Here is a 25,827-nt window from a genome sequence, read left to right on the forward strand (position 1 = left end):
TTCTACAGCTGGATGCCCTTCCTAATGCCAACCACTCCAAGAGTGTAGTGGGTGCTTTTACGTGCCTTTGACGTGACACTGGCATTGGCCATGACTATGATCTCACTTGGCTTGACAGGTCTGCACAAGCACAGTGTACCACCAAAGGTCTCAGTCACTTGTCACTGCTTCCATGAGGTCCAACATTCGAACGGTGCTTTTTATGTGCCACCAACATGGGTGCCAGCCAGATGACACTAAATATATATTGGAGCGAGACAAACATTGTTGCTGCAGAGACTCATGAGAATGCAATGCCAGTGAATATTTTATTCACTGTTTCCTATATATATATACATATATATATCTATCAAAGAATGAATTTTGTTTAAGTTGGTAACAATCAAGTACTTAGCATTGACAAAGGCAAAATATGTTGTGAGTTACTATAGCAACAAAATTTGTTTCACTTGGATATATATACAGTAATACCTCGACTATCCTAGGTGTTATGTTTCAAAACCCCACCACAATAGGTGAAAATCTACTTAGTAGAAACAGTACTGTACTGTATATTTTTATAATTTATGATAATGAAATCATTGTATACAGTGCTCAGGTGCACTACAACTTGTCAAAAGTGCGTATAAAGCATATGCAGTATTGTACAGATGTCTGGAAAGTGAACAGTGTTTGAGTCAGATAGATGCTTGCATGTGTATGGAGGGGAGAAAATCAGGTGTAGTGTTGGCGAATCTCAGGAAGCATGGAAGTTTTGATGGATGTAGTGCTCTGACAACTAACAACTGATGCTGGCAGTTTGTTCCATACTTCAGCAACTTTGTATGTATTTATTTTATTACAAATGCAAACCAACACCATGGAGGAATCGACGTAAGCTTAAATAATAAACCACGATATGGCAAGGGATTACTATAGTTTTTTTCTTTTTAACACAAGTGTATGATCTCCAACAAAAACCGCTTCTTGCCTTATAACTGTGTATATATTTAGTGTGAAACACAGATGACAGTATATGTATGTATGTATGCATGTTTGCTTGCATATTTACATATATATGTATGTATGTATGTATGTATGTGCACATGTGAGTATATATATGTATATACACGTATTTATAGGTGTGTATATGTATTTGTAATTGCATTTGAATGTTAACCCTGGAGTTTACTCTATAAAGCTCATCCATGGGTCCAGGCTATCAGACAGATGGTAATCTGGAGATTGATTGTTATATCAAATACATACCTGAAAATCCACAAGAACCTGCAATATCTCTATAATTATAACCAGAGAATGGAGTGAACAAGTTCTATTTCATTAATTTACAATTGTTTCCTGGAAAATCCATCTTGTGAGCATTACTGTATTATGCAATAATATTGAAGGTCAGAATCATACAAGAAAGTTATTTGCTGTGAAAAATTGAGTTAAGGATAATTTATACCTCTATTGAGTAAGGCATGCTTAAATGATTACATTTACATATTACACGCCAAACAAAACAAACCCTGGTTTGAGTTGACTGGTCAAGGATGAATCAGAAAAAAAAAAAGCATAAAAGCTTTTAGTTTATGGCTGACTGCTATAAGGAGGCAGACAAAAAGACTACAGAGTACCTTTAAGATGGAAACTGTTGACAAGATTATAATTCATTATGTGATGTCTAAAAGCAAAATTTTTTCTTGTATGTATTTATTCTTTTTTTTTTTTTTGCTTTTCAATTCATCCTTCTTGACCAATCAAAGGTTTGTTTTGTTTGGTTTGTAATATATAAATGTAACCATTTAAACATGTCCAACTCGATATAGGTATAAATTATTGTTAGCTCAAGTTTCTTCAGCAAATAACTTTTATACATGATTTTGAAGGATCCATTCCACAGACATACATCTTCTTAGTAAGCACTGCCTACAAAGACTAGAACTTCATATATAAATTATTAAATATAAAACGTAAATTGTCAATTAATTATAAAAATGCTTTATTTGATGCATAAAATTCAATGTATAAATCAGTAACTGGCCAATATTTTTATGTGAAACAGGCACAATATTCATATGCTTTTCAACCTCACTATATATACATGTTTGATGTTAACAAGCTGCAAGTTCAGCTATGGAATACATTAAATGTCGTGCATTAAAGGCAGAAAAAATTTTCCTTTTGCTCATACTGATCATTATATAAAATAGCAATAATGTATGTATGTATATATGTGTGAATACAATGGTATGAAAAATTCTGTGTATCTACAGTGTTTACATGTAAATGAAGTTAGAGTTTACTCCCCCTCCCTTCACTGTATATCTACATCATTATAATTTTGGGGTTGGACAGATCACCAAGCATTTTATCTGCTGTTTCAGCTCTGAAATGTTATGCACACTACAGAAAATATTTTTTTTATAGTTGGAGGTCTTTCTTCTACACTAACCACTCTACAACTTGGAGTGGATGCATTTTATTGTGCCACTGGCACTAGAGAGGTTGTCTATTGTAGATTTAAAGAACACCTTTTACCAGTTCTTATTTGCAGATACTATTTTCCTAAACAGGTTACTTGCAGTGCAGACCAGCTACATTACAGCCTGAGTTAGATGCATTTTATCATGCCACTGACTAAAGTATATATCTTTAATGTATCTTTAGAGATTACTGATCTCTAGTGATAACTCAGCTACAATCACTTTTTTTCCTGGCAAAACATTTTGATCAATCATATTAGCAATAGTTTTACAAGGTAATTTTTTAAAAATATAGTTATCTTTATTCTCCAGTGAATTGACTATAGAAAGAACACATCTTAGTCCATCATTGATATTAATTCAATAGAAAAAATATAGCTGACAAATTACAATTCATAAGATACTATAGTAAAATAACTACTTTAGATTACGAGCTAATTGGTGTAAAAACTGCCCAGTCCAGTTTGTAAATCTTGTTTGAGCATGAATTTCTTGTCTGGATACAAAGCAACTTTTGTAATAGTTAAATAAATATTAATATATTTGAAGTAGTGACCATAAAAAAATCTAATTAGAAATACAAATGTGATGAAAGAATCACTAAGTAGATGTATAATAGATTGTTCACAAGCAGATGTGAAAATGACTGATTGAATTGTGTGTTACTAATGCTTCTTTTACAGGACACAAATGAATAAACTAGAAGATAGAGCATTTAATAGGCAACTACTTTTTTCTCTCCCTTAACTGCTGCAGGCATGGTCATGCTGTTAAGGCGTTTACTTTGCAACCATGTAGTTTCAAGTTAAGTCAACTTCAGAGTTTTCTACTATAGCCCTGAGCCAATCAATGCCATGTGAAGGGAATTTGATGGACAGAGACTGTAAGAAGCTTGTCATATATATGCATGAGTGTTTGTATACACTTACATTCCACACAATCCCCATTTTATCAAAGTGGTGCTCATGTTCACATTGATTGGTCACTCAAGGCTTTTGAAGTCTTGTGGAATAATTAAATCCCTTACTTGAAAAACAGGTAAGGTGTAAAAAGGGTTGGTGACAGGAACATTCGGCCCTTAAAATCCTTTTTCAATTCTCCATCCAAACCCATGCTAGCCTGGAAAAACAAATGTAAAATAAAAAAATAACTTTGTGCTAATTGATATTCACTAAGAAATTGTATGTGAAACAAAGGTTATAAATTCTATCCATAAATATAAGCAAGAAAATTATTTGTTAACAACAAATAAATAGGGCTTCAGTAGCTCCTAAGAGATATATTTGATCATGCACAGTATATATGAATATATTTTACAACTGGTTTGACTGTTTACTTTTGTATATCTGCAACATATGATGTGGGCTTCCTTTTCTGCCAGCTTATCATACAAAATTCCTATTAACTTATCAGTAATGTCCCATTTATCATGCTGGCATGGACTGGACAGGTTGACAGAGGACTGCACCAAGCCCCAATGCCTGTTTTGGCATGGTTTCTAAGGATGGATGCCCTTCCTACTGCTATTCATTTTATAGAGTATATTGGGTGCTTTTCATGTGACACCATCACTACTGAAGTCACCAAGTAACTTGCAAAACAAGACCCCCTCGACTGAAGGGGTTTAGTATTAAGACAGGTGCCTATTGAGACAAAGCATAAAGAATTTACAATAAAATTTTTTCCTTAAGTAATCAAGGTTAATATCAATTTCAATACATTATGGTGTTATTGTATCACCACCATTTATGGAAATAGCCACCCAATAGAGTTTTGTTTACATAATGATAAATCACGCATGAAAGTAGGGAACCTCTATAAAAAATACTGCCTTATGACATTACATGACCATTTGTTTGGTTACCAAAATATGAAGGGCAACCATAAAATAATGATCTAATCATTCACATAAAACATTTCACTTCCAAATTTAAATTTCTGTAGCTTAACCCTTTCATTACTAACCTGGCTCTGACTGAGTACAAATATCTTGTTTTCGTAACTTTTGAATTAAAATCTTCCACGAAACCTTAGTCACAATTTAGATTCCTAACACTAGCTGAACGATAACTGAGTTATTTTACTAAATTCTTTGTTATATTTAAATTGAAAGAAATATAGAGCATCTCAAAATAAATATAGTAACGAAAGGGTTAATTATATTTTATTAAATTTGAAAAAAAAACCCCCAATGTTTACTTGTAGTAACTCGCCAAAATATCAGATTAAATTGTGCAAACTAATCCAGTTTGTCTAGACAGGCAGATTACCAGCCTATCACAGATACACTTTCTTCAAAGATGTATCTAGTACTCTAAGATGCATTTTTCTAACTGATTTAACATTCTTTTTGTAACAATCATATGATTTATGTGAAAAGTCAAGTTAACAAACAAGCAATTTACATTATGAAAATATAGACAGGAAAACATCAATTCTGAGTGTATGCAATATTAGTTAAATATTAAAATTTATGTTTAAAGAATAGAACATAATCAAGGATAAGCCTTCATATAAGCTAAAAGAGAGATGCTTTTTGTACAGAAACAGCAAAAGACACTTTAAAGCCTACTGGCTAGCCTGTTTATTTACACATAGAAGTATGTGTGTGTACAACATATATGAGCACCAGTCTGTGAGAGCAGTGGCCCTCAATAAGAAAGACACAAACCATGACAATCTATCTAACCCATGCCAGCAAAGGAAGAGGATGTAAAATGATTACATATATACACATGTATACATACACACTCAGATGAGAAAACCTCTACATGGCTGCTTGACCTTGTAGAAATATTAACCAAATCAGGTTTAAGACAGTAGTGCAACATGTATAAGCAAATAAAATGGTGAAGACCTTCGGTCCGAAATGACCATGGGATTACACCTAAAAAGTTCCCCTCTGAAGCACAAGTCCAGGCAAGGTTGTTTATGGAAGACTAACAGTTGCCCATGTATACCAGCCTCCCCTCTTATAATGTATATATTTGTTGTTTATATAAGAAGAGAATTAGCTTGGACAAAATGCAGTCTTGATTTTTGTCAAAGTGAGGCAAAAATACAAAAGAATGTCTTCGATAAGAGCAATCAGCTCAGGGAAGAATTTAGAGTATAGGTAGGTATCTATGAAGGTTTGGTTCTCAGCCCTCTTGTAGTATTATAGTAACCAAAGTTATCACAGAAGAGTTTGAGACAGGCTGTCCATAGGAACTCTTATGCTGATGATTTAGTTCTCATAGTTGAATCCATCAAAGAATTAGAGAAGAAATTACAAATGGGGAAGCAAAGTGTCTAGATTAATAATAGTTTTATTTTACTTGTTTGTCATTTGACTGTGGATATACTGGGGCATTGTCTAGAAGGGTTTTAGTCAAAGAAATTGACCCCAGATCTTCTTTCTTTTTTAAGCCTAGTACTTATTCTATCTATGTCTTCTGCTGAACCGCTAAGTTACAGGGATGTAAATACACCAACACCAGTTGTCAAGTAGTATATATATATATATGATGGGCTTCTTTCAGTTTCTGTCTACCAAATCCACTTACAAGGCTTTGGTTGACCTGAGGCTATAGTAAAAGATAGCCTCAAGGTGCCATGCAGTGGGACTGAACATGGAATCATGTGGTTGGGAAGCAAGCCTTATCACACAGCCATGTCTGTTTCTAACTTAAGCACAAGGGCAGTAATTTTGAGGGGATGATGTTAATTGATTGCATCCCAATACTAGACAGGAACTATATTTTATCAACCCCAAAACAAAGCTGATCTCAGTAGCATTTGAAACCAGAATGCAAAGAGCTAGAAGAAATAATAATAATGTTTTCTTACATAAGTACAGGGCTATACCGTTTCATGAATGAGCAGTTTTGAGTGATTTAATTCAAGGATAGAGGGCTAGTGATGGTTGTCATCTTACAGATGTAGGGATAGGTATAGCAAATGTTGTCAGTGCATTTGAAGGTACTTGGTTGGGTGTGGCTTGGAAATTTCTACCTAAAAGGCTGCAGAGATTGAGTTGATCTCTGGTCAGTGAGTGGTGCCAATGCAGTTATCAATACAGAAACTGTCAAGCTCTGGGGTTCATCCAGTGAACTGTGCAAAACTCCTGGCCTTGACACAGTTGGCGTAAGAGATCAGTGTCAGTGCCTACTGTTGACCCGCTGATAAAATTCATCAGAGAAGAAACAATTCAAAGAGAGAATGTGTTTGACCAAAGGAGGAGGCTGGTATTGCTGGGTTTAAATAGGAGTTAACAGTCAAGAAAGAGTTTAAAGGTGAAAAATTATTGCTGCCAGGGAAGACTGTGTAGAATGATTTTTACATCCATGTGTGGCTGTGGGGTAGCAAGAAGTTTGCTTCCAAACCACATGGTTCCGAGTTCAGTTCCACTGTGTGGCACCTTGGGCAAGTGTCTTCTACTATAGCCTCAGGCTGACCAAAGCCTTGTGAGTGGATTTGGTGGACAGAAACTGAAAGAAGCCTGACGTGTATATATGTGTGTAATTGTCCCCCATCACCACTTGACTTGACTGGTGTTGGTGTGTTTACGATTTGGCAAAAGAGACTGATAGATTAAAGTAGAAGGCTTAAAAGAAAAGTCCTGAGGTCAATTTCTTTGACTAAAACCCTTCAAAGTGGTGTCCCACAATCAAATGGCTCAAACAAGTAAAAGATAAAATAAAAGATGTGTGTATTTCTTTGTCTTGACAGAGTATGCCAGTTGTAAACAAGCATCACTGTCATACAAAGGTGTCCTTTGCTTCCAATCTTTGATGAAAACATGTCCAACCAAGGAGAATGTTACTTTGCTTGGAAACAAAAGGCATCTAGCCATAGAAAATCTGCTTCAACAAATTCTCTGATGCATAAAGCATGGAAAAGTGGATGTTAAAACAACGACGATAATGATGGCAAAGGGAAGTTTGAAGGCTGAAAGTGAATGAGATCAACTTGAAGAGCTTTAGAGCATGATTGGTGTTCAAAATATGTGATGGTAAGATAGAGACGAGTGACAGTAGTTTGTTGAGGTACTCAGAGAAGAGTTTGGTGGAACAATTACAGGTGGAGATGATAGTGTGGCTGAGACTTGGAAACAATTGGTGGAAATTCAGAGTGCAGTTATGATAAGGTTAGTGACAGCTGGGAGAAGTAAACTGAGAGCTTGTGCATAGTTGCAGAGATTTATTTCTGGTTGTAGCTCATAGAATCCTTAGGCAATTGTTGTAGAAGTGAAAACTGTTGAGTTGAATGTGCTTCTTATTTGTAGAAGTCAGTTTTCTTGACTACCATGGCACCATCACATTGGTTGGCTTAACGATATCCTCAATGCCTTGGAGTTTCTAGAAAACATCAAATTCTGACAAGAAATATTTAACCACTTGTGCTGTTTCCTAAAATCAAAGATATTTAAATCATGCACTTCTTGACAAATATGTTGAACAAGCTGTGTAGACCCACCTTAAAAGACATTTAGAGGAATTCTGTTTTAGTTGGTGAAGTCATCCTCAGTTGGCAGGTTCCATCCCTCTATTAAAGAATGAAGTCTTTAGTTGCATATATATTGTATATATTATGTATGTTTGTGTTTGTAAATAAATATATGAGTGTATATGAGAGAGAGATACAGACAAAAGTTCTTTCCAAAGTCATTATTACTAGTTGATGTGGCAATATTCTTGTAGCTTGGTTGAATTCAAACTGATATTGATATTTACTGTACACAAAAGTTCTGGAAATTTAAAGCAATAAGGAAATGATAAACAACATCAAATAAAAATATATTGTGTAAGTTCAAGGTTGACTAACAATATCAAAATACTGCCATTTTTTGAACTAAAACATTTGTTTCAACAGACAAATAAAGATGTGCAGTGTTCTTATAAAATGTAGTCCTGAAATGTATTCCACCATAAAAGTGGTTTGGTCTCTGTCTTCAATAGTAATTTTTTTTTATTTTACTTGTAGAGGATATGAAGACTTCATGCAAAGAGGAAGCAACAATTGGAGAATAGCTTGAAACATTTAGCATATAACTGTGTTCTCTGTTTCAGCAGTGTAGATCATAAAAGTGTCTGAGATGCTTCCTTGAAATTAAATAAAATTCAATTCTTCCATTCTGTTGATGACTAAAAACTCGAAGGTTTCAATACAGAAATTATTTAATAAAATTTTGAAAGTAGTTGGATGAGTAAGAAACAAAACTAAATAGTGAAGTTGATATTTTAATAACTAAATATTTGGTGGAGAAATAAAAGAAAAAAAAAAAATGAAAAGATATGATTTTTGGTTAGTTTATTTCTATGAAAGCTGTTCAGTCAACATATGAATGTCATGATTCTATCCATGTGCACAGCTGCTGCTTTGTAAGAATTACAGACCAATTGTATAGGACCGTCCCTTTGGGTTATGGATTGGAAGAATCTGAGGTTCGCGAATACACCATTCATACCAAACTTTACGATCTGTAACAACTCGCCAGAAATCAACAACAACACGGCTGTCTTTCTTTAAGAATATTGGTTCCTGGAAGAAATAAAAAAACAAAACTAATTTATTTATTAGGTTTTAATTGAAAGAAACGGCAATATAAGCAAATGACTTAGAAGCTTAAGTTTTAAACAGAATTAATATATACCCAGGTATTGCAATCTGAATAACTTTATATATATATATATATATATATATATATATATATATATGTATAATCATCGTTTAATGTCTGCTTTCCATGCTAGCATGGGTTGGACGATTTGACTGAGGACTGGTGAAACCAGATGGCTACACCAGGCTCCAATCTGATTTGGTAGAGTTTCTACAGCTGGATGCCCTTCCTACCGCCAACCACTCAGAGAGTGTAGTGGGTGCTTTTATGTGTCACCCGCACGAAGGTCAGTCAGGCGGTACTGGCAACGGCCACGCTCAAAATGGTGTATTTTATGTGCCACCTGCTCAAGAGCCAGTCCAGGGGCACTGGCAACGATCTCGCTCAAAAATCCTTACACATGTCCGAAAATCCTTACGTATATATATATATATATATATATACACAGACATACACACACACACACCATTGATATTTGCATTTTTATGAAAATTGTTCCCACTATTTTACTGTATTTATTGCACAAGTCCAGTTGTTTCTTTATTAAATCTATATTTCACAATATAACAATGTAACTGGTAAGCACATTGCTAAAATAACTTCCATCACCAAATGAATTAGCTCAGTACAAATGATCTAATTGATAAAGTAAAAATTATATGATGTAGAAGTTTCCTAAAACTAATTGAAACTTTCTAGCATTATATAAAAAAGTGAATCAGCAATACCTTTATGGGGAAGAGTATAGGAAACCAACTAAACATTCCTGCAGAATGTGTTGAGGGGAGAATACCTGTGGAAAGAGAAGAGAGAGTGTGAGAATAAAATAGAGTTGCAAGTAAAAACTGGATAAATACAATTTCAAAACTAATTTTTAAGCAATATCAGATAAAATGTTAAATATTTAGGGAATATAGTGATTTGGAGAGGAAGATAACTTAGTAGAAAATGAATGTATGGAGTGTAATTGTTCTGATGAAACATGGAAATATATTTGAACATTGGATGGTAAATTAACTGACACAGTATTCCAGATACACTCAAGACTAGAGTCACCTAGCTCAGTGTATCACTGGTGCATATTTTAATAACTCTCAGAAAGACAATGATAAGATTTTGACCTAGAATGTGACTAAGCTGGATAATTATCATGTCTAATTTTAAATTCTATCATTAAGACTTGGAATAAGTTGTACTAACACTCCAGGGACTAAAGTTTGTTTAGGGGGAAAAATTAAGTGAAACATGAAGACATTCTTATATGACAAACAGGTGAGAAGTGTTCAGAAAAGGTGAAAATGTTTACAAGAGTATAGAGGCAGGTACAAGTTATAGAAGAGTAATTAATACAATCATTAGAAGGGAAGAGACATTAAAGAAAGAGAAATACATTTTAAAGTGGTGAAGACAAAAGTAAATTTGAGAGAAACATAGAAAGCTAATTGGATTGAGTAAAAGTTAAATGAAGTAAATAGTAAAGCGAAATCAAGAAACTTACTTAAAGTTACATTGCCATAAAGTACAGAATCAAAATATCCAGCAAAACCATGTAAGACGGCATCAGACTTAATATGAAACTGTATGCTCACATAACGAGAATTATCAATCACTTCACCTAGAAAACAGAATTCATGTCATCAAAGAATTTCACATGGATATTAAACAAATGTAGCTACACTACACCTTTCTATTATAGGCACAAGGTCTGAAATTTTAGGGGAGGGGGACCTGTCAATACATCAACCTCAGTACTTTCACAGTGCTGATTTAATTTTTGCAAACTAACATGCAGATACTGAATTAATTTCTTAAAATTGGTTGAAATTGATAAGTTATGTACACAAGCAATACTATGCCATATGAAATGTGGAGAATTCCAGAAAGTAAACTTGGTTCTAACACAGTTAAGGTTAAGCTTTGTTTATCACATCAATCTTGAGACAAGCTAGAAGTGAGATCACAAGGTTTGCTACATGATGAAGATAATGTTGCAAATTTAAGGAGGTCTAGTTTGCAAACTCTTTTAGTGGTTCCTCAGAAAAAGTTTCCTGTGTATTTTATACTGAATCAGTCTTCTTACTACAATCTTGGTCTTCATGGTTGTTGGGAAGATAGAGTATATATATATATATATATATATATGTGTGTGTGTGTGTGTGTGTGTGTATGTGTTTTTAAAATACATTCTTTGCAGAGAACAGTTATCATTTAGAGAAACTGAATATATGTCTAGTTCACGCTAGGTATGAAACCAATGGTATTTCTCTAAAACTGTTACTTATATATATATATATATCAATAACTCACAGATAGAGCAGCATCATTAGTAATATTATAATGACATTAATATGCTAATAAAATCATTTAATAGCAAATACCTCAATTTATTAATATTACATGTTATTTTCTTTACTTAATGTTAATATAAGTTAGATTTTAGTTGTTGTGCAGCTCCAGACCAGCCTTGGTTCAGCAGATATATGATCAAAGAAATTCTAGCAGTGACTATTCTTTCCATATTTTATTCATAATATATCTAGGACTACATTACCTAAAGTGTCCTTCCTATATTTAAGAACGTAGATGTGATTTGACTGCTATTTCTAGTTGGACAAGTGACCCCATATAAAGGCTCATTTGTTGACTCGGATAACATGTCAACGTATGTTACATTTATGAATTTGTGAGGGTTATTGCAGCAGATACCCTAAGAATGAAACAGAGAAATTACCACCAACAAGGTGGTAATCATTGGACAAGTTAGAACATTGTCATATTTTCTTCAGAATCCTCTTTGATTTTCATAAAGAGTACAATATAAGGGATGATGTGCACCCAACCATGTCTGGTAAGTTCACTGTCATCAATTTACCATTTTTTTCAATAAAATAGTTTTTAACTATTAATGGTGAGATAATATGGATATATTTTCTCAGTAAACTTTCCTTGCGGTGAACTTTCCTCATGTTGAACTTCCCCTGTGGTAAATTGCTTGCAGTGAACTTACCTGTAATTACACTCAACACTGGCCAATGCACTTTCATCTTATCTATAGCAAAGCCAGCAGATTTATTAAATTTAACATTATGTCTGACTAGATCCTCATTAATAACGATTGCTAACCTTTGGCATCTGGAGAAATTTCCAAAACCTTAGCAATGAAGAAATTTTATGGACACTTTTAGTAGACATCTCTTTTACTTGTTTCAGTCATTTGACTGCGGCCATGCTGGAGCACCGCCTTTAGTCGAGCAAATCGACCCCAGGACTTATTCTTTGTAAGCCTAGTACTTATTCTATCGGTCTGTTTTGCCGAACCACTAAGTTATGGGGATGTGAACACACCAGCATCAGTTGTCAAGCGATGGTGAGAGGACAAACACAGACACACATATATATATATACGACGGGCTTCTTTCAGTTTCCGTCTACCAAATCCACTCACAAGGCTTTGGTCGGCCCGAGGCTATAGTAGAAGACACTTGCCCAAGGTGCCACACAGTGAGACTGAACCCGGAACCATGTGGTTGGTAAGCAAGCTACTTACCACACAGCTACGCCTACTCTACTCTAGCTGTGAGGGAAAATAAAAGTTACTTTAGCCACCTTCAACTTAAGCTAACAAGGCAGTGCTTTTTTGCTCTTATGAGTCTCACCAACTTTAAAAACAATTGCTTTACAAAATTTTATTCAAATGCGTATATTTATTAATCTATCCTACCTACAGAAAAGAAAAATAGTTCAATAAACTGTTAAGGAAAATATGTAATAAATTTGGCAATAACCTTACCTCTATTTGGGTGCCTAAAATGAAAAACTTTCTTGGGTTCAGATAAAATCTGACAGTTGTGGAGCCGTACAACATAAGGCATCTCAAAAGGGGCCTGAAATATGAAATTATATTAAACAGACATGTGAAGTTGTTGTTTAGACTCGAGTTGGCTCTGATTGAGTATTCCTAAGATCAAAGGCATTACAGCTGTCACCACCCGGTTTACTTCCTATGTGCAGGGAGCCCAGACCCATATTATCTAAAGTAACCATTTTTTAAGGCAGTTTGGTATGATCTGAGCGAGATTTGGCTGCTGTTTCTAGCAGATTGAGTATCCATGCAGACACACCTTTATTGACTTGTATGAAGGAAGTAGTTTATGTTGGAAGTTGACAAAATAACTAATTCTTAATCTAATGACAGTATGCCATTTCTGAAAATGTCAAATAAAATTAGACATGATACAGAGCTTTGTGTGATGCCATTTATTCTTCCACTCAGAATTAGTATCAGCTGTTAAACATTTTGGTTACTCCCAAAAAGGAATTTACTAACTCATAAATATTCCTTTGTATTTCAATAACATTTTCATAAAAGTCCTTTTAAGATTTTTCTATGATTTAGCCACGAGTACCTATGATCATTTTACAAGACATCCATGACTGATGGGAAAAAATGGGGAAAAATCCATGACTTACAAATCACCATCCTTCTAAGAGAAAACCTGGTCCTTATATTTACAATAGAGTGGAGATAGCTAAGGCCACTTAAGGATCAGTTGTTATATTGCACCAGGCAATAGATTAAGTTTACCATGAAGTTTCTGTCTACCAATTTCACTAACAAGACTTGGCTTAGGTTTATTCAAAATCATGGTAGAAGAAACTTGACCAACGTGCTGCACAGAGTTATTAGAGCTGAAGCAACAAGATTGTGAAGCAAAATTATTAGATGAGAGTGTGAGTGGAAATATTTAGCACAGTCAGCATTTATTTTTAAATGTCTCAGATAAAAGTAAGTTCTGTGCAAATATGAAAGTGTATCATACACTATTCTGCTCTTCAGTGTGGTGAAGTGTCTTCACGAGGTTTAGACTGAATTCTAAAATGTTTTCTAAGTACATCAGGAACAGTCAAACACTGACAAAAATACAGACAAGAAAACTTCAAAAAAGTTTTAGACTTATCTATTTTATTTATTGTTAATCCCAAGTCAGCATACCTATAATTAGATATTTTAGCTATCCCAACTTTTTCAGGTATAGTGTTATGTCTACTCCACACTCTTATAACCTACTCAATCACATGTAATCGCTTCCTTGTTATTCTATTTTTTCATCACCTCTTTTTCCCCAGTCAGTCATCTCCCTTCCCCTACCCCACCAACACTACTTGATTTCTACAGTCATCACCTACTCTCCCCTACTTATAACCCTTCAACACTTATTCTTCGTTATATTCTCTCTCTCATCCCTTCCCTGCCCCTAACCATCACTTCACTCTCTTATTCACACTTTCAAATTCAACCCACCCACATCTGTTCTCCTACTTCCATTTATTTCCACTATTTTTATCTTTTTTCAGTCCCCACCAACCACTCCCACCCTCTCCTCTATGTGAGTAGACATGTAACTCTTCTACAGCAAGAAACCTGTTCTGTTTCTATTACCTCTTCTCACACTCTCATTCCTCGTCTAGCATAAAACCACCTCCCTGTTACTCTACTCCACTGTAACCCCACTCAGTTGAAAGAATTGTAGTCTTGCAGGCTGCATGGTGACCTCACTAGTGCTGGTGCCATTAAAAAAAGTAGCCAGTACATGCTATAAAGTGACTGGCATTAGGAAGGGCATCTAGCTATAAAAACCACGTCAAAGTAGACATTGGAGCATGAGGCAATCATTGGATTCATCAGATCCTATCAAACTGTCCAACACATACCAGTATGGAACATGGATGTAAATGACGACGATGATGATGATGATTACTGAATGTGTCATCCATCCAACTGACTCAGATCATTATAAAGGAATATTTCTGTATAAGTTGGATAATTAGATTAAATCTATTGTTGGTTAACATAAGATTAAACAATGAATATATCTTGATATTTTTAAATACAGCAAAATATGCTAATACAAAGAACAAAGAAATGGAAGAATATTCTCTAATTTTACAAATAACAAAGTCATGTATTGATTCAAACCAGAATGAAAAAGTATGAATTAACGAACCTCTGGGGATTTGTCTTTGTCTTTACTTAATCTGACTTCATTATACAGCTTAGCAGATTGCAAAGGAGCCAGGTATGAGGTATATTCTTTGGGGATACTGATTCCATCATCTAGAAATCAAAGACATAAAGTCATTAATCTGAGTAGTTAACCTACAAGAACATCCAACTCTGGAGGTTTACAGTTCTTCTTTAAAACTGTTGAAATAGAAAAGGTCGTTTACAGTAGTGTGGTTGAAGGCAAGATGCAAGTTCTTAAATAAAAAGAGTAAGGATTGTTTAAAATATAAATTAGGAAGTTTTACTGATGGGAGCATGATGAAAGGCATTCAGAGAAGTATTTCAAAACGTAAAGAGTATTCTCAGCAGGAATGAGCTATAGAAACATTACCCTTCTTTCCCAACTCATTCCCAATGCTCTTTACTACACAATATTATTCTAGGCCTGTAGCTCATTCCCAGTGTTCCTTAACGTCCTTGCTCAATCGCTGGCCAGCAAGAAAGAGATCGATCAAAGCGGGAAAGCTTGGATGTTTAATTCCACGCATGCGCACAGCATTACTACAATATCATTACTCCTGAGAATATAACATATAAGACTGTAGATTTAATACATATCCAATATACATGAATTATGATTTCATTAGTATATACTAATATTGCACCTCTTATAGAATAAAACAGTACTATTAGTAGAGCTTATGCAAGCATGGAAAAGTGGAAACAATGATGATGACATTTCACCTGCATTATAAGTATCTGGTATTTATATAGTGACACTGCTCTTCCATTAAATGTGCTTCTTTTTTTATACAGTGACACTGTACCATCACTATATGTATCTAGTATTTATACAATGATATATACTGCATCTCCACTGTTGTGGTATTTATAGAATGATATTGCATATAAAATCTAGTATGGACCATTAGAATTAAGTTTCATTTAAATGCCTGATATGAAACATAATTTAACCTTTTCACCTGGTTAGCACATAATATTGGCATTTGTAGCATTAAACTAACAAGAATCAACACCTCTCCCGGATAGTATGCCAAATACAGGAAATAATGTGATATATATGTGTATATATGTGTATATATATATATATATATATATATATATATATATATATGAGGGTATATAAAAATGACATAATGGATAATATATAGAAATGATGTGGTATAAAGTACTATACAAAAATGGAAGACTGTAAAATTGGCATGATATAAAGACCAAATGAAGACAAAACTCTAACAAAGGATTACCTTTGAGAAAACGTTGTGCGCCGTCCAAACACTCAGGTGACAACTCATTGTCACCAAATGAGCCCAAAAGTTCGCTAACAAGTATATCTGCTTTCTCTGGAGCTTCCCATTCTCTCATGTCTTGAAATACAACTTCTACTTGCTCTCCCCACATTTCATCTTTGTAATTTTCTAGTCTGGAGAAATACAAAAACATTTGTTAGCATTTGTGAGAAGATAAAAAACCCCAGAAAACAAACCACCATTATTCATGTAGTTGAACAGGAATTCATTAAGTTTAACGAGAGACTAAAATATACTTACGTGACTATAGCATTGGGATTTTTTTCCACAGCATACACTTTGATATTTCTGTCTGCCTTTTTACTTGCTGTTATTGCAGCTCTGACTAGTGGACCCCGTCCAGCGCCAACCACCATAATCACACTGCAACAACAAATGCAACACAGATTAAAACAGAAAGAGAAATGATTTTTAAAATATAAATTGTGAATATTTAGAATGTTTTTTTCTTCTTGAGAATGAAAAAAAAAAGAAAAGAAAAAGGAAGACATTCTTATCTGTACTGAGATTAATGAAGTTGTATTGTGTACTTACACCGTTTTCATGTCTTTTTCCTCTTCCTTTACTCGGTCTAATAGGGCAAAATAGATGGCCTATGAAAATAAAATGGCATAATTAGATTAGCACAAATATTTTCAAGGCTGTATGAGATACATTTTAGATATGTCTATCAAGAACTTTAGATTTAAAAAATTGAAATTTGGTGCTTTCTCTTAGAGCATCATCAGCATTTAACAACTATTTTTCCATGCTTAGATGGAATATGTTGCATTATTAGATGAAATTTGTTGAGGCAGATTTTCTATGGATGAATGCCTTTCCTGTCTCCTCTGTTTCCAAGCAAGGCAATATTTCCCCATTGCCAGATACATTTTACATGGAAGACTGGAAACGAACAACACTGCTTGTATGAAGGTGATGCTTGCTTACAACCATCACATAATGTCAAAACAAGGAAATACACAAACACATGTACATATCCACTCACAAGGCTTTAGCTGGCCTGGGGCTATAGTAAAAGACACTTGCCCAAGGTATCACACAGAGTGACTGAACCCAAGACCACATGTTTGGGAAGCAAACTCCTAAACCACAGTCATACCAGTAACTAAATGTACATCATTTAAGATAATCCAAGGTCAACGATAGAAATTTCCAGACAACATATCAACAGTCTAAAATTACAATAACAGCATTATTTTCCACCACTACTCACAAACAAAGATCAATTACTTTATGAACTACCTGTGTTACATGTTAAGATGTAGTAAAAAAGAAACATATCTTACCTCTTTATATTGGGTATATTTGACTGGATCTTTTTCAAACACCTCATAAGTCAGTGACTCCAGATTGTCCATTAACGGCTGAAAACAAGATACAAACATTAGACATTTATTTGAAAGAAGACAGTGGATGTTTGTTTGAGAGGGTTGATACCTTTTACTAGCAAGACTTTTCTGTTGATGGAAAAATGTTTTTTAACCTTACACATATGGCAAAAAGTCCCACTTATGGCTCAAGTGAAACAACACTGATAATAATTCTTTGCATTAGTATAAAGCCACAAATTTGTTGGAAACAAGTTTAGGTTGATTATATCAGTCACAGTATATAACTGGTATTTGGTATTTATCAACTTCAGAGGAAGAAATGGCAAACTTAAGTGTATTTGAACTTTGGACTTTTATGGTGTCACGTAGAAGTGCCTGTGCTAGTGCAATGTTAAAAGCATCCAGTACACTCTGTAAAGTGGTTAGCCTTAGGAAGGATATCTAGCCATAGAAACCATGCCAAAATAGACAAATGGAGACAGCTCCAGTTGGTCAACTCATGCTAACACAGAGAATGGATGTCAAATGATGATGATGATGATGATAATGAATTTAGTGAGTGAAAGCCATCCCACTCATTAATAAAAGTGAAAAGTACTACATCAGTAGTGTGAATGTAAATATAAAAGACATCCAGGAAAGAATGGAAAGTCAGTTCCCAGTTTGAACTGAAGCCATATCTTCTAGTTGACACTGCTTTGCTACCAGCATGTCATCAATTTTCAAACTGGTGCACAAATCTTGCCATATCAACATTCCTAAGATGGATATTGGTTTGATATTTTGTAATAGCTAATCTAATCAGAGAACACACAAGTTTAATATCAAAGCCATTTACATTGGTTGTTATGTTAAAGTTCAAAATCTGCTTTTTGCTTGTGTTGTACTCTGGAGCAAAACACGACCCTTTTTGCTCCAGTTTCACCTCTGTTTTATATATGAGGGATTAGCAGTAGGAAGGACACTATCCAAGAGGTCACTGTCAATCTCCCTTCTTCACACACATACATAGGAAAAAAGGGCTTCTGTAATTATCATTATCAATTAAGCTAACCCTAATCTGTAAAATTTGTTGGAATAAAACAATAAAACTAGAAATTTTAGCTAATGAAAGAATAACTTATTTTTTTTTTAGATATTAATTTTATAGTTGCTTTTTGGGGTCAGACTGCAGACTCTCTGAGATTGAGTTCAATTTCAACATTTGTAGGTCTCAAGAACTGCAGGGGAAAAAAGGGAGCAGGAAGGAGAGGATTTTAGAGGAATGTTGTTAAGGGAGGAAGGATTATGCTTACTTGAAGTGGGCATTGTAAATAATCTTCATATCCTTTGGCAAACTGGCTGAGAGCATCAGGCGTGGGACGGTTCTGTAAAAGAAAAAGTTTATTTATATCTCAATACATATTTCTCATTATCTATTAGTTATCCAAGAGAAACATTTTAAAATTGTGGTTAAAATTATATATTTGGATATTATTATTTGTTTCTTCAACCTAAAGTGATACATTTAATCATCAATATTCTATAAAAACAGTTAATCTCCAGTTCATCATCATCATCATCATCATCATCATCGTTTAACGTCTGCTTTCCATGCTAGCATGGGTTGGACGATTTGACTGAGGACTGGTGAAACCGGATGGCAACACCAGGCTCCAGTCTAATTTGGCAGAGTTTCTACAGCTGGATGCCCTTCCTAACGCCAACCACTCAGAGAGTGTAGTGGGTGCTTTTACGTGTCACCCGCACGAAAACGGCCACACTCGAAATGGTGTCTTTTATGTGCCACCCGCACAAGCCAGTCCAGGGGCACTGGCAACGATCTCGCTCGAAAATCCTACGGGAGCCAGTCAGGCGGTACTGGCAACGGCCACGCTCAAAATGGTGCATCTCATGTGCCACCCACACAAGAACCAGTCCAGGGGCACTGGCAACGATCTTACTTGGCTTGCCGGGTCTTCTCACGCACAGCACATTTCCAAAGGTCTCGGTCAGTAGTCATCGCCTCAGTGAGGCCCAATGTACGAAGGTCTTGCCTCACCACCTCAGCTCAGGTCTTCCTGGGCCTACCTCTTCCACGGGTTCCCTCAACTGTTAGGGTGTGGCACTTTTTCACGCAGATATCCTCATCCATTCTCACCACATGTCCATACCAGCGCCATACCATACATGTTCATAGCTTACTATTAAGCAACATCTCCTCTTATGACTACTATTAATGTTACATGAATGGTACTGAAATCATTCACTTATGATATAACAATGTTCCCCTTATACTTACTTATGCCTGTTATCTCAAAAAATATGAGTCTCTCACCACCCTGTCTCAATACAGTCCTTCTTGATACTCTAGCGTCTTTTGAAACTAATCTGTTCCCTCCATCATTTCAATATTAAGATCACATTTCTTTCTGATTAGACCACACCATCATTTTTCTGGCAGCTTTCTTGAATGAAAGGCAAGTGTTATTGTTCTCCATAGATTTTATTTAGATGTCCTGTTAGACTATTCTCAAACAGACAGCATAGAATTGCTCTAATTTGAACAATATTATTGTTCTCCAAAAATATACCAACATTTGGAAATATAAACTACAATCCTTTGTCTGAGGAGACTGAAGCTAGAATAACAAACACAAAATATACTTTGAAGACAGCAAATTACTACAGGAGTTGTCATATCTAAACAATCAAATATAAAGAGACACTCAAGGGCTACACTCTCTAGCTATGTCACTGGGTCTTCTATTTGGCTCTGGGTAAATTGAAGCCTTGCAACTGAAAGAAGCCTGATGTGTGTGAGTATGCATGCATAATGAGTGTATGTGTATGAATGTGTTTATGCATTTGTATACATTTTCACTCTATGGAAGTTATTTGCTTCATGTCTTCAAAGATGTGTGAAATAAGAAAATCTTTGCTTGATAAACAGGTAAGGGATAGTAACAAGAAGGGCATCCAGCTGTAAAACAATGCCTCAATAATATATACATCTGATCCATACTAGCATAAAAAAAACAGACTTAAAATAAATGAACAAATGAATATTCATATATTCTACATACCTGCCACAGATGATCCAGATATTGGACATATGATGTTATTCCTTTGTCTGTATGACGATTTGCACCAGTCAATATTAATTGCACATCCAACTGCAAATAAAAAATGAAGACATTAATAATTTCACAGAAGACAGACACTAGTATGTGATGTGTGTATACAACTAGCTGACATTTGTAAGTGTTTTGTAAACATAACTATGTGACATTTGTGATGTCTTGCAAACTACTCGCACATGCAAGTGCTACCAGTTGAGAACTCAGCATACTGGAAGCCAGCAAGTGTATGGAGTCATCAGGAGAAAATGCGCGCCGTTTCGGGGCCTACCTCTCGATGGTATCAATACGCACCGGCCCCCCCCATCACTGATATGAGGCCCTGCTTGCTAGATCAACTGGTTATTAAATAAAGCTCAATATTTTTCTATCCATCGCTCATCGTCACTTTTTAACCAAATCCAGTGGCTAGCCTTCTCCACTGTATTTTGGATATCAGTCATGGTGGTATTTACCTTACGATGAGTTAGGCCTAACGATAACAGTAGTCGTCTCACACTGTGTGCTACTAAATAATGTCTTATATACAATTAGATAACATTTACAACACTGGCACTTGGTAATATGAATATACAACTAGGATGCATTACTTTCAAAGTAATATAAAAAGACACAACACACAACTAGTTGATGTGTTGTATAAGTACTAGGTAAATGTAATGTATACACACCTATGTGATATTTCTCATATAAACACTATGTATTTTAGGTCTGTCATGAGCCCAAGGACTCACAAGGTGGGAACTTAAACAGGTTTCCATGGCATATAAATGATTGAGATTACAACAGACCAGCATCCAATGAATGGGATGCTGGTCTGTTGCAGGGTTAACTTTCCAGCTAATGCTAGAATTCATTTATAGCTGAATAGACTATAATGTGAAATAAATGTTTTGCTCAAAAACACAAGCCACCATCCTGTTGCCCAGGAATCAGAACTGTGATCTTGCAACTGTCAGTGTAACACTTTAATTACTAGGCAATGTACCTTCACTAAGTGATATGTACACAGAACATATTTCTGTAGATCTAACTCATTAACAATCTCTGGTATAATTTGTTATATTTAGCAATGACAATATAACATATAGTTCAAATCTATAGGAAAATAGGCGGAACTGGAGAGTTATGATGAAATTGTAAAACTAAAATAAACAGGCATGGCTGTGTGGTAAGAAGTTTGCTTCCCAACCACATGGTTCTGGGTTCAGTCCCACTTGTGGCACCTTGGGCAAGTGAAACTGAAAGAAGCCTGTCATATATGTGTGTGTGTGAGTGACTTTGTGTCTGTGTTTGTCTCCTGCCACCGATTGATCACTGGTGATGGTGTGTTTATGTCCCTGTAATTTAGTGGTTCAGCAAAAAAGGACCGATAGAATAAGTACCAGGCTTAAAAAAAAAGTACTGGGGTTGGCTGAAAACTGCTCAAGGCAGTGCCCCAGCATGGCTGCAGTCTAATGACTGAAACAAGTAAAAGAATAAAATGTATAAAAAGTAAAGGTAGTAAGTACCTTGAATAGTTTACGAAGGTAGGACTGATGAGCGCGGGATAAAACAGGGTATCCCTTTTTATTAGTTAAAAATAAACTAGTTGACAAAGAAATAGCTTTGATGGGCTCAGATAACCATCGTTCTAACACATCATCATCTGGTAGGTCAGCAGTTAATTCTAAGACAATGCCCAGTTTTTTGTTTGGTTCACATAATGTTCGGAATGTGTGCCACCTAAAAAAGGAAGATAAGAAACAAGAATAAGAAAATGATGCTTCAAGACATATTTTACTATTATCATCAACCACATCCCTCTTTACTATCATCATCATTGACATTATCCTCCACCACCACCATCATGAAACATTCAACCCTATCACTGCACCCACACTCTATCATCAGCATTACCAAAACTCTTGGATTATGTGTTGTGGATATAAAATAGATGAAGATATTAATAAATAGCATCAATAAATGCAAAATCATTACGTGACAGGGTGCAGAAAGGGTTGGAAGATCTCACTTTGAGGTGAAAATTTGTAGTTTACCAACCCTGAGTTGCATAAGGGAAAATTAGGAGTTGTACTTTTGAGTGAGACAGACTCTCACATAGTATTACTACTTCATGACTGAGTGTTTAGTGGTAAGAAAGACAATTTAATTGCTTTAACAATACACAATTCTTCACAATTACAACATCATCACCATCATCATCCGCTTTCCATGCTCCAATCTGATTTGGCAGAGTTTCTACAGCTGGATGCCCTTCCTAACATCTTACCCAAAATAACACAATACATGTTTTATGTCAAATGGATATAAAGAAAACTATCTGGAAGTCAACACATTTAATTCCAGTCATTGGACTGTTCCAATCATCATCATCAAACATTTTCCATGCTGGTATGGGTTAGACAATGAAGGATGGAAAATGGTTGGATGTTAAGAGAGATATTTATCAATGATACACAGAATTAACTGGTTTCTATATTTGATGGGAATGTTTGAACTTACATGGAATAAACATGACATTGGATAAGAGCAGAAACCAACAAAGTTCTGGTGAGAGATAGTCTATGAAAGTTACAGATGAACAGTATAGAAGCACTACTGCCGATTTGTTGTAACCATGACATTGAAAATAGGTAAGAAGGTATCCACTTACCAGTACCAGGTATTGTAGTCACGGTGATCTCTGTCAATTTCTTCATCTATTCCTTCAATAAGGTTTTCTGTTTGGAATTCAGGAGCGATGAGAGGTACTTGGATCCAGTATTGCTGGAAGAACACAAAACAAACATCAAAGTTATGTTACTAATGTTGGAAATATACTACCAAAATACAGTTGAGTTCTTGAATATTTAGAATTTTAGCTTTAGTTGTCATCATTATTATTAGGAAGGTGGTAAACGGGTAGAATTGATAGAACATTGGATAAAATGTCTTGGGGTATTCCTTCTGCCTCTTTACATTCCGAGTTCAGTTCCTGCTGGGATCAGCTTTACTGTTCATCTCTCTTGGTCAATAAAAGTACCAATCAAGTACTGGGATTGACAGTATCAACTAATGCCCTTTTCTCAAAACTGCTGGTCAAGTGCCCCAATCAGATACCATTATTACTACTATTATTACTTCACTGAAAGAGGAAATAAGATTTAATAATGGTTATATTTTTCCCCAAAACACTAGCTATGAAATAAAGAGAATTACTTTTAAGAAGCAATGGAAATTATTTACTTGCAAGTTACTTGAGCCTTGTTTTACTAGGTTCACAGCTGCCACCACCACCTTTATCATCATCATTTAGATAATGTAAGGGAAGAAATAACTAAACACCTAACAAGAATTAGTTTTGTTCATTCAGAGTTTAAATTTCACCTGGGGGAAATTTGTAGTTGAGAGCTGGTTTTGCAGATCCATCAAAACTGTCAAATGTATTTCAAAATAGGAAAACAGGCTTCAGAAAAACCTTAAGACGGAGTATTATATATAAATTGTATTTCATAATTCACAAATTATATATAAAATGTGTTTCATAATTCACAAATCCTCTGTTCTCTGTTTCAATTTACTCCGTCATGTTTTAAGGGCTGATAAATTAGTACCTATAACATTAAATTAAAATAGCCTTACTGTTTGTACAGAGGAAAGTGTCCCATACACTGTTGAAACAGGGGTAAGAGTATCTCCAGTCTTATAATTTAACTTGGTAAAGGTAACCACTAGCTATAGTGTAATTATTAAAATAAAAGACTATCATTGGTTAAATCATTCTAAAGTGGAATTGAAGCCATTCTTGTTACTTACTTGCTGCCAGTAAGAATGGATCATATGTGTATTGAGAATGCGGGTCATATTAGTTACTTTATTGTTCTGAAGCTCTATAATCATCACAGGTACACTCAAATACGTTGCCCATGTAAGTTCTTGTTTAAATGCCTGGAAAATAGAAAAAAAGAAAATGGTTTTACAAACTTTTCTTCAGCTGATATTTTATAATGTTCAGTTTTAGAAAACACTAAAGAGCAATCCAGTGGTTGTTACTGAGTAACCTAATCAACTGTAAGATGGAATGTGATCAAATGTCAGACAGAAAACTTCAAATTCAGCATAAACACTTTTACTTTTTGGTTGTTTGATGTACAGAATGACAGAAACAATGTGAGCTGGCAGAAACGTTAGCTCATCACAGGTCTTCCTGGGTCTACCTCTTCCACAGGTTCCCTCTACTGCTAGGACGTGACACTTTTTCACACAGCCGTCTTCATCCATTTGCAGCACATGACCAAAAATGTCATAATAAATACTGGTAGCAAAAACTAAACATTTTACTGAATACAAAATTTTTTTTCTGCTCTCACTAACCTGTTCTGAATTTCTACGTATTTCTTCATTAGTCGAATCAATTTGCAGCCAAGGGGAAATCTTTAAGCCAATGAACATACTCCAGTCTACAATAAAAGTATGAAAGAATAATTGGATAAAAATATCCAGGGGTATCTGTTGCATGAAAAACAAATAGTAAAATGGATGCTAACAAACTAGTGAGCAAAGAAATTTTAATTTGTTAAAAGTGCAACTAATTGAAGAGAAAAAAAAATCATTATCTTAATGATTGGTTCTTCATTCAATTTTAAATAAATTTAAATTCCACAGTTGTCTCTCCTGTCTTTTTTGATCAGAATTAATCATGAAACTAATGGGATTTTTCTCTCCAAGAGTAATTTCAACTAATTAAAATTTCTTGGCTCACTATACATTATGTATTATGTTAGCACTTACTTTACAATAAAACTAGCTGGACATGTGGTGAGTTCTGTTATACCTATGGATCAAACCCATGTTCTTGAAATTTGCTGTTATGTCGCTAACACTCACAAAGACCACCACTAAAGTAACAAGTCAAAACAATTTGTAAAAAAAGATGCTGTTACACTAGTTTTAATAAACAAACAGCCATTAAGTCATATCCAAGTTTT

General features: G+C 34.9%; 1 protein-coding gene across 2 annotated transcripts in view; it reads right to left on the reverse strand.

The window, feature by feature from the left end:
* Window positions 1-1,967: 1,967 nt before the first annotated feature.
* Window positions 1,968-25,827, reverse strand: part of LOC106882157 (protein arginine N-methyltransferase 5) — a 48,144-nt gene continuing 24,284 nt past the window's right edge. For both annotated transcript variants that reach the window (XM_089349124.1, XM_089349120.1), the window contains exons 3-18: window positions 25,214-25,299; window positions 24,656-24,787; window positions 23,514-23,626; window positions 22,369-22,582; window positions 20,804-20,893; window positions 19,034-19,105; window positions 17,694-17,771; window positions 16,939-16,997; window positions 16,645-16,767; window positions 16,342-16,517; window positions 15,075-15,184; window positions 12,860-12,953; window positions 10,568-10,684; window positions 9,798-9,862; window positions 7,926-8,990; window positions 1,968-3,587 (exon numbers count right to left, since the gene is read on the reverse strand). In XM_089349124.1, coding sequence (XP_089205250.1) covers window positions 8,838-8,990; window positions 9,798-9,862; window positions 10,568-10,684; window positions 12,860-12,953; window positions 15,075-15,184; window positions 16,342-16,517; window positions 16,645-16,767; window positions 16,939-16,997; window positions 17,694-17,771; window positions 19,034-19,105; window positions 20,804-20,893; window positions 22,369-22,582; window positions 23,514-23,626; window positions 24,656-24,787; window positions 25,214-25,291 — 1,674 coding nt within the window. In that variant the 5' untranslated portion in view covers window positions 25,292-25,299 and the 3' untranslated portion in view covers window positions 1,968-3,587; window positions 7,926-8,837. The remainder of the gene's footprint in view (window positions 3,588-7,925; window positions 8,991-9,797; window positions 9,863-10,567; window positions 10,685-12,859; window positions 12,954-15,074; window positions 15,185-16,341; window positions 16,518-16,644; window positions 16,768-16,938; window positions 16,998-17,693; window positions 17,772-19,033; window positions 19,106-20,803; window positions 20,894-22,368; window positions 22,583-23,513; window positions 23,627-24,655; window positions 24,788-25,213; window positions 25,300-25,827) is intronic.

The sequence above is a fragment of the Octopus bimaculoides genome, chromosome 1 (genome assembly GCF_046866305.1).
Source record: "Octopus bimaculoides isolate indiv1 chromosome 1, ASM4686630v1, whole genome shotgun sequence".
Lineage (NCBI taxonomy): Eukaryota > Metazoa > Mollusca > Cephalopoda > Octopoda > Octopodidae > Octopus > Octopus bimaculoides.